Source organism: Aotus nancymaae, unplaced genomic scaffold (genome assembly GCF_030222135.1).
Source record: "Aotus nancymaae isolate 86718 unplaced genomic scaffold, 86718_ANA_hifiasm-v0.15.2.pri h1tg000079l, whole genome shotgun sequence".
In the NCBI taxonomy this organism is placed as follows: Eukaryota; Metazoa; Chordata; class Mammalia; order Primates; family Aotidae; genus Aotus; species Aotus nancymaae.
The window spans coordinates 21,019,462-21,028,450 of record NW_026988494.1 but is presented as its reverse complement, the minus strand read 5'-3'; the positions used below and the strand labels follow the sequence as shown (position 1 = coordinate 21,028,450).

Genomic DNA, 8,989 nt, shown 5'->3' with positions numbered 1-8,989 from the left:
GTGCCTCAGTACCCTCATGGAGATACAGGGCATCTGCTCTTCCTTTCTTTTCCACCCCGGGATGAACTTCAGGTGCTTTGAGTAGATTTTTTTTTGGGAGGGGTTGCTCTCAGAAGTGTTTTCTTCCTTCCTTTGAGCGGCGCAGGCAGAACAGAAGGGGTTAGCACAGAAAGCACTGCTGTTTCCAGCAGTTTGGACTTCTCTAGAAGGCCACAGTGACACAATGGTGAGGAATTGAAACCAAGTCACATGAACACACCAGCAAGAATATGGACTATGTTTCATCCCCTGGACTCCATCCCTTTCTCCTGGGTCCTCTCTTGATTTTCGCTCCTGCAAATGTTGCCAGCCAAGTTCTACTGATGGCCCTTTCCGTGCCAACCACTTATGGGAACAGGGGTAGGCAGAAGGGGAGAGTGCAAATGACCCATCTTGGGATTTCAAAGGCCCTCCTATGTCGGCAAAGGCATGACCCGGCTCATCTGGAATTCAAGATTTCTAGTAGAGTCACTGTAGAGAGAGGGATCTGAGTGAAAAAACTCCCAGTACAGGTCAAGTATGGTGGGTGTTGGGGCCTGGCAGCCAGGATGGGTGCATGGAACCCCATGAGAATAGAGAATGAGACTCTCAGTCCTGCCTGGCACAGACCTTTCCATAGCACATGCATGATGTAATGGGCACATCTATTCTGGGTTCTCAGGGCCAGTCTCCCAAAGGCTGCAGGAGAACTCAGCCATTTGCCCAATTTATCCCGCCTGTCCTCAAGGAAGTTTTGACACTGACATCACATCCACGGCTGTTCTCTCTGCCTCTTTTCATGGATGAGCAAACAAGCACAGTGCACAGATGGGGTTTCTTTGAGAAGAACTGAGCTGGGCGAACCTCTCTTAGTTCTCGGGAAAGATGAAACAAGCAGTGGCTGTCAGCTCTAGAAAGCAGATTTTATAAGGGAAGGATAAATAAGTGATGACCTCAGAGGGAAAACCAAGCCAAGTCAACTCAGTCACAAAGGAGGGCACAGACCCAGGAGTTGGAAAATTAGGTCTGCATCAGTCTTCTTTCCCAGCTCAGGTAGACTGCGATGGGTAGGATAAGAGGGCTGATCTGTTGGCCCAGTGGATATCATGAGGTAGGGCTCTGGCTTCCAAACAAAGAATAACTTTGTCTTCCCACCTCCTTGAATTCTATGATGAACCTTCTCCTTAACAGCACCAGCATTAAAAAGACTGCTTCATTTACCATTATTCATCCACTGCATCAAAATTAGATTTTCTTCTAAAGCCTGAAAGTTGTGATTAAAAAAAAAAAAGCAAGACCTTGCAATTACATGCAGCAGGCAACAAACTGGGGACCAGATCTAGATGGAGTGACAGGTTAATAGGAGTTTGCATTCAAGTCCTTCATTTCCAGGCTATTAAAAAGCTTTCCACAACTCCAGAAATAAGAGGAAATATTACCTAATTTTACCTAAGGTTTAGCTAAGCTGTAGGGACATTGCTACATCAAGATGCCATTGGGATAACAAAGAACCCAATGCATACTCAGCTTACCGGAAATTAGAAACCTGGGCCAGTTTTCTGGCCTGTAAACTGCACGGTGGCCCTTAGTGTGGCTGTATTTAGTCTAAAAGTCACCTCACTTGAGCCTGGCAGTGCTGGATTCAGCCTTTCTACCTCTACTGCTGTAACCTGCAGAGTCCCCTCACTGACAGTTTCCTCTACAGGTCCCCGGCTCTTTTCCTATCCCCAATCCCCCAATTGCCCAGGGGAGCTTATTTTTCCTTGTGAACCCATAGCACCTCATGATATTTCTACTTTTTTTTTCTTTTTCTTTTTTTGAGACGGAGTCTCATTCTTGTTGCCCGGGCTATAATGCAATGGTGTGATCTCAGCTCACGGCAACCTCCGCCTCCCGGGTGCAAGCGATCCTCCTGCCTCAGCCTCCAGAGTAGCTGGGATTACAGGCATGTGCCACCACACCCGGCTAATTTTGTATTTTTAGTAGAGACAAGTTTTCTCCATGTTGGCCAGGCTGGTCTCGAACTCCCAACCTCAGGTGATCTGCCTGCCTGGCCTCCCAAAGTGCTGGGATTACAGGCGTGAGCCACCATACCTAGCCAATATTTCTACTTTTCAGAGGAATGAAAAGGCTAGTCTGACACTTCCGTTCTTGGCAGCCCAGCTCCACATTCAAATCGTCTTTGGCTGCCTTGACTTCTCTGAGATGGAATTCACCATGTCTATTATTAGGATCACATGCACAGTCATTAAATTACAAGAATACAAAACTATTTTTATCCTTGGTAAAGAATGTATGCTTTCTGGGATGTCTTTCTCTTCCTTTTCTTCAAGCAGCAGCCTCTATTGAAGAATCCACAGAGGGGGCTGGGACTTGAGCAAGGAGGAGGCCGGGGCAAGGGAGTGGATTCTGAGCTGGGAGAAACAGAAACACGTTGTGACCACCATAGCTGCCTTAAAACAAAAGGGCTAGAGAGATGAAAGAAAGAGGTCCTTTTTATCGTGATGGGATTGCTTCCCTTGGGAGGGGAATTTCTTGGCATCATCAGAGACCAGACCAGACATCAAAAGCCAGGCTTTCCCCTGGCCTCTGGAATTGTTAAATGAGTAAAAGGCAAATATAAGTGCCTCCACCAGGAAATACAGGAAATAAAGACACAGGGAGCCAATAAAGTTATCATTTAAGGGTGTCTTCTTCTTTTTTTAATCTTAAGAAGACTTCTAATTTACAGTACAAAAGTCCTAACAAATTAATTTCTTGTTCACAAAAAAAGACATTAGATGATTTCGGCCAATAAGTAACATTTCCACCACTTTCTTTAACATAACTGAAAGCAAGAAAAAGTAGGCAATCTCTAAGCACAAGCAAATAATCCATCATCAGAAGAACCTTGAAAAAATATCACACCACCAGCCTAGTCTCACATCTGACCACCATGCCATTTAGGAAGGAATACTGGGACCCCTTCTTGGAAAATGTTTGCTGACAGATCTATTGGGAAAAACAACTATTGGGGTCACAATGCACTGAGAAAGGAAAAGTGAGGGTTTATAATGTCACCTTCAGAAAGGTTCTGTGACAAAACACATCTTTATTGCCCCAAATCAAGATCTATGGTAGGCCTGCTCCTCATTACATGCATTTCACATTAACATGCAGGAAAAAAAAACATTTGGAGACATCTATGTCAAGGGACTGATGGAATGTGGGCAAGAACTTACTGGAAGGCAGTGTGCTTGGCCCTACTTTAGAGCTGCTCAGAGGGACAGTCGGTGTCCATGTCTTCGCTTCTTGATCTTAAGTCACCTAGACTTGTCATGAGGGCGTAGAAGAGGAGATGATGCATAACCCTGTCTTAGACAAAGGTGTTATTTAGCAGGTCTTGCCAAGGTGGCAGGGGTGTGAGGCCAAGGCCTCCTGGGAGGGAATATACTCTCCAGTATCATCTTTACCTTTGTGACTGCATAGATGAAGGCAGCTAACACTGACCCCATTCACTCTGGCTGGCTAGATATAGGCAGGTCAGGTCCCAAGTTCCAACGTAACATAGGCTCCCTCTTTCACACTCTGTCAATGGCACAAAGCCCTATTGTTAATACAGTTCTCTACTCATACTCAAGAGTAAACAACACTGTCCTTCGACAACACAACTTTCTTCCTCTACACACATCTGCTCTGACAGCTTTCCTCTGGGTGTCTCATCAAAGCAACACTGAAAGGGACTATGGCAAGGCAGTGCTTGGGACCCGACCTCCAGGTAACCTGACCCTCCTCAATCCACTGCTGGGCATTCTAGGCTGTCCTTTACTCACCTTCTAGCAGATCTCAGAAAAGACGTGTTTCGCGTACCAGACAAGGTGGAAGCCATGGTTATAACCACAAACAGTTTAGGCAATTGGAGCCCATACCCACAGATGGGCCCTGAGTTCACCCTCCCTCTGACATCTTTTCTGCCTGGGCAAGGAAAGCTGAGTAACGCTTTAGGAGAAACTCGAGTTCCACTGTTACTGTAACAACTAGAATACACACTGGGGATTCTAGAATGGTACTGCAACAAGTTTTTATGGCTTAGGAAATAATTTTCAATGCAGAGATTAGAGAGAAAAACCGAAAATTAGTACAAAGCAAAACTATGAATCAACCAGTCTAGGGCAAGCTCTTCCTAAATCAATTTAACTGATTGGTCACCCAGACTGGTCAAGATGAAAATTCTTAAGAGCTTAAACGTTATAGATATGGTACAGTGGAAAATTTTGGGGATCAGCTACCTTATTTACATAAAGTTGGGCAAGGTAGAGGGAACAGATTTTAGCCTCACTCATTCTGAGGCTGAGAGACTCTTGAGTAATGACCATGAACAGCAAGGCCAGCTGTGTCTCATGCAGACATGGCTTATGATATTTTTCCTATAGAGATTAGCTGCCTCAAACTGTGTTACTCAGAGAGAAGAGCCAAAAGGCTAAAAAGGCCCTGAAGTTATCCAATTTTTAAAAATCTTACCCTTGCTCCTTAATGACATTTAATAATAGTCTACTGACAAAACAATGAGGGTTTTTCTCTTCCTATTTTGAACAATGTCAGTAAGGAAATCATCCCTAAGTTATCAGGATGGCAAAGAAAGCTAAATAAGGCAAATCTCTGCTTATTGAAACCTGCTTCATTGAATTGTTCATGGAAAACCCAAAAAAGGCAATGAAAGATATGAAAAATATTGATGTTCCTGAAGTGGCTGAGTCTTTTACTCCTAGGCAAGGAGCAGTATCAAGCTCATCAGAGTGGGATAAGCAATTTTTACCTTGCCAATCAATATCTAGTCTCAAAAGACCAGCAAATCAGCAATGTCTGTACTTGTAACCAAAGTGTCACCTTGAGAGTTTAAGGAAAACAGGCTATTTTTGTTTAAGCATTCTATTAAAGAGACACACACACACACACGGTTTATTGTTTTGCTCTTGCTCCAAACATTCAGAATATGGGATCAAAAAGGGGTACATGTTTTGAACTTACATTAGATGAGTTTTCAAATTTTTAAAAGAAATCATCATCTGATCGATTTAAATGTCCTGTGACATGTATGTCACCAAAAGTGAGAAACCTAGTCCATGTGAAGCATCGTCTTCAAAATGGTATTTCAGAAATGTTTACAAAGGAGTCCTAATATGCCTGGGGACTTGTTTTTCTCTTCCTAAATGGGAGAAGTTACAGAAAAAGAAGGTCCCTGTGGGCCTTCCACAGGGAAGGTCCTATGAAGGAGAACACAAACTATTTCCAATATCTTTAGAACATATGGGAGCAAGATTTAATAAAACAGAAGGGGCTTTGAAAACACCAAGACTGCAGGCTTTGACAGCAATTAAAATGTCCGTTTAATGATGGCCCTAGGCATGAAAAGTAGTCTTAGAGCAAACGCACGGCAGGCGTCCAGCCACCTTGGAAGCTGTTGTTTATATTAAAACATTAAAAAATGTGTGAAAACCCTCCAATGAAGTCTCAAGGGAAGAAAAAGTAGTTATTACAACATTATTCCTAACATGCATGCCTTCTAAATGGTTTTGAGTCATAGGTGCACAGGTGTGTATAGGTACATGGATCGAGAGCCTCACTTTAAGAAGCTGCCTGTATCAGAGACACACCTGGTACACAACTTTCTAAAGTGCTGAAATACATACCCCAGCCTTCTACAGAACAGAAGGGATACCTTTACCTTTAGAATTCAACAGAATGTTCAAACCTAGCCGCCTCTAAGAGCTGGTACTGTTCTAAAACTCACTCAGGTTTTCTTGAACCAGGACCCCTTACCTCTCTACCCTGGCTGATTCCTCGACAGCTCAGAGGGAACCAGTTAAATACTGTATATGATTCTGTGATGCTTCTGTTAAGGAAACTTGCTTTATCGTTCTGCTTTTTGAGACAACAGTGAAGCCATTACTAAATAATCATCCTTTTAAGTTAACAAAATGTTACTTTTTGCTTATAAAGATTTACAGTAACTATTTCTACTATTGCCTGCAGATGGAGGCCCGTAAGAGTGGCTGCTACCCGTGGGTTGTATATATGTAACAACCACCATAATGAGAAGCAGAAAGGGATAAGGGACTACCAACTCTGCAGTCTGTCATGTGGAATGACTTTCATCAGTGAAATTTCCAAAGACAGGATCTTTTCTAATCCTGGGATTGGAAGAGAGAGGAGCATGAGGATATCTAGGTGGTTAATACCTGATTTGAGTTGAATGACAATCAGGAAAGACAGTTACCTGAGACTTTTTCTCCCTTCTTTGACAGGTTTTACTCACAACCCATTCGGAGATCTTTTATTTCCTTCCTATCTTTTTATTAATGGAGCAATCCATGCAGGTAGATTCCAGTCCCCAAAAGTGCCTTGATTTCTGCCATAAACAAATCAGGAACTGTTAGAAAAAAAAGGTATAGGGTGGCCGGGCGCACGTGGCTCATGCCTGTAATCCCAGAAATTTGGGAGGCTGAGGTGGGCAGATCACTAGGTCAGGAGTTCAAGACCAGCCTGGCCAGCATGGTGAAACCCCATCTTTACTAAAAACACAAAAAATTAGCTGGGCATGGTGGCACACACCTGTAGTCCCAGCTACTTGGGAGGCTGAGGCAGGAAAACTAATTGAATCCGGCAGGTGGAAGTTGCATTGAGCCGAGATAGCGCCAGTGCACTCCAGTCTGGGCGACATAGTGAGACTCCGTCTCAAAAAGAAAGCTAAGAAAAAAAGGCATAGGAAAACAGAGGTAGATGGGCTAAGTCTTCATTCTTCTAATGAAAAGTATGGTTTGTTTGAAAAAAAAATTATGTTGTTTTTTGTTTTCCTGGTTTCCTGGAAACTCCCAGTATGAAGTGTTACTGTCTGAAATACTTGCTTTAGTGTTAGATTGCCACATCACAAATGACACTAAGGAATGCCATAAATGTGCACGTTCCATGCTTTGATGTAGTGTTCCCAGGCACGCACATTCACCGCAGAGCTGACCAATGAGTATTATGACATGGCTCCTGCAATGAGGCTGGCCAAAATGGGAGCTTAAGTAGCCCCAAAACTTTCTTCACTAGTTGGTTGTGACTTGAAATTCAAAGGGAAGATAATTCACACATTACATCTGAACACTTGTTTTTTAAATTCCAAAATATGCTAATGGAGGCTGAACTACCGTTAAACCTAAAGAGTAACTGATATAAAAGACAGGAATCCTCACTTATCCAGTGTCCTTTAGCGAGACCTTCCATTCACAAGGGGACCACTCTGCCCTTGTCAATTTCTACTACCCCAGCTGGCTTCAGTAATACCAACAGGGAACAACAGAAGGGTGATGGGAAAGTAGATGTGAGAGCTGATGCCAACAGCCTAGAAGGGTCTATATACATCTTGCTGTAGAAGGTGCTGCTGAGGGCATTAATCAAATATTTAGAAAGTGACTTCCTTTACAGATGGGGCAAGTCACCTGGGGTTCAAAAATGAAAGCAAAAGAATCTGGCAATTGTGAAAGCTTTCTGAAAATCTTTCTCCTCCAAAGTTCTAAGGAAATTTAAACCAATCATACCATGGTTAGATGAACAGATTTTAAGTAACTCCAAGAACATCCCTTGTTATTTCTTATTTTGCTTTGTTAGAACATATTTAAAGGAACTGAGAGTCCAGAGAAAGTAGGTTATTGTGGAAAACATTTCCCCTCACCCCTAAAATCACTGGGTTTGGATTATTCACTCTGAAGTTCTACTATGATCCAGTTTCCCATCAGAAGAGTAGCAGTTTTAGCCACTGAAACCTAAGAGGCCTTTCTTCAATGGCACACAGCAGAAAGGGAAAAAAAACGAAAAAAAAAAAAATCTTGCATTTGAAAAGTTATTAGTCTTACATGAAAGACGTTACCTTCCAAACAATAATGAAGGCTGACTAGTTCAAGTCAGAAACCCAGGGTTGAGGTTTCCAAGGCCCTTTTATTAGGGGAAGTTCCCCTTTACAGCACAAGACTTCACAAATGTATTGACAACAATCAGATTCATTTCTAAAAATTATGGAGAAAAAAGGGAAAAACAAAACAGATGTACTTTTTATATATAGTGAACATAAATTAAAAGAATTTATAAAACGGTCACCTTTTTTACAGAACAAATGCAGACTGAATTATAAATGCACCTCCAGGTTGAAGTGGTTTGAGTTGCTTTAGTTTCATTTTCCAATAATAAATAAATAAAATTTGTTCTTGAGTTTTAGATCCACCTGAGCTGCAGCAGGACTCTAAGTCATTATTGGGCTTTCTTCCCTTGGTCGCTCCTGTGCGCAGCATGTGAGTGGGCTGAGGTTATAGATTTCATTGGCCCATCAGGGCGTATTGTATCTTTTCGGGGTGGCATTCGCTCATTTATTCGGTCTAGACCTCGGGCTTCTTCAAAACTTCGGATCTTGTGCTGAAGCGAGAACCCTCTGATGGCTACAGAAAAATAGGAAGGGGGTACAGAGAGCTCAATTAGGCTGCAAAGCAACAAGCTTAAGAGAAAGTTTCTTAGCACACAGCAACCTCCTAAAGAAACACACAGAAAAGTGGCTATGGAGCATAAGTCTGGTGAAGGTCACAGGCAATGTTTGACTGAATCAGTCTTGCCTGAAGCTACTGCTTCCTTAAAGCCCAAAGGGCAGCTGAAATTGTGAAAGTAATTTTCATAAAAGCTCTATATGCAGAATCATGGTAGAAATACACCTGACAAAAAGCTAACAAGTACTTACTGGGCCTCAATACATTTGTGAAAGAGTATCTTATGCATCAGAAAAGTGCTCAATGCTAGAAAAAAGGCAACACTAGAATAATAGCACAAGTTAAACCCAGAGTAGTCGCTTTTAGCACAAAGACCACAGAGATCACCAAAAAAAAGTAAGAAAAGAGCTAATCTTTTTGTTTAGGACAGGTTTTTATCTTGCACAGCCAGGAGCTGTACGTAAGTTAAAAACTTA

The 8,989-nt window shown here is 42.4% G+C and overlaps 1 protein-coding gene across 4 annotated transcripts in view; it reads right to left on the bottom strand.

Moving 5' to 3' along the window:
* Positions 1 to 2,691: 2,691 nt before the first annotated feature.
* PPP3CC (protein phosphatase 3 catalytic subunit gamma) overlaps positions 2,692 to 8,989 on the bottom strand; it is a 101,176-nt gene continuing 94,878 nt past the window's right edge. For all 4 annotated transcript variants that reach the window (XM_012435199.2, XM_012435201.2, XM_012435200.2 and 1 more), the window contains one exon: positions 2,692 to 8,471. In XM_012435199.2, coding sequence (XP_012290622.1) covers positions 8,287 to 8,471 — 185 coding nt within the window. In that variant the 3' untranslated portion in view covers positions 2,692 to 8,286. The remainder of the gene's footprint in view (positions 8,472 to 8,989) is intronic.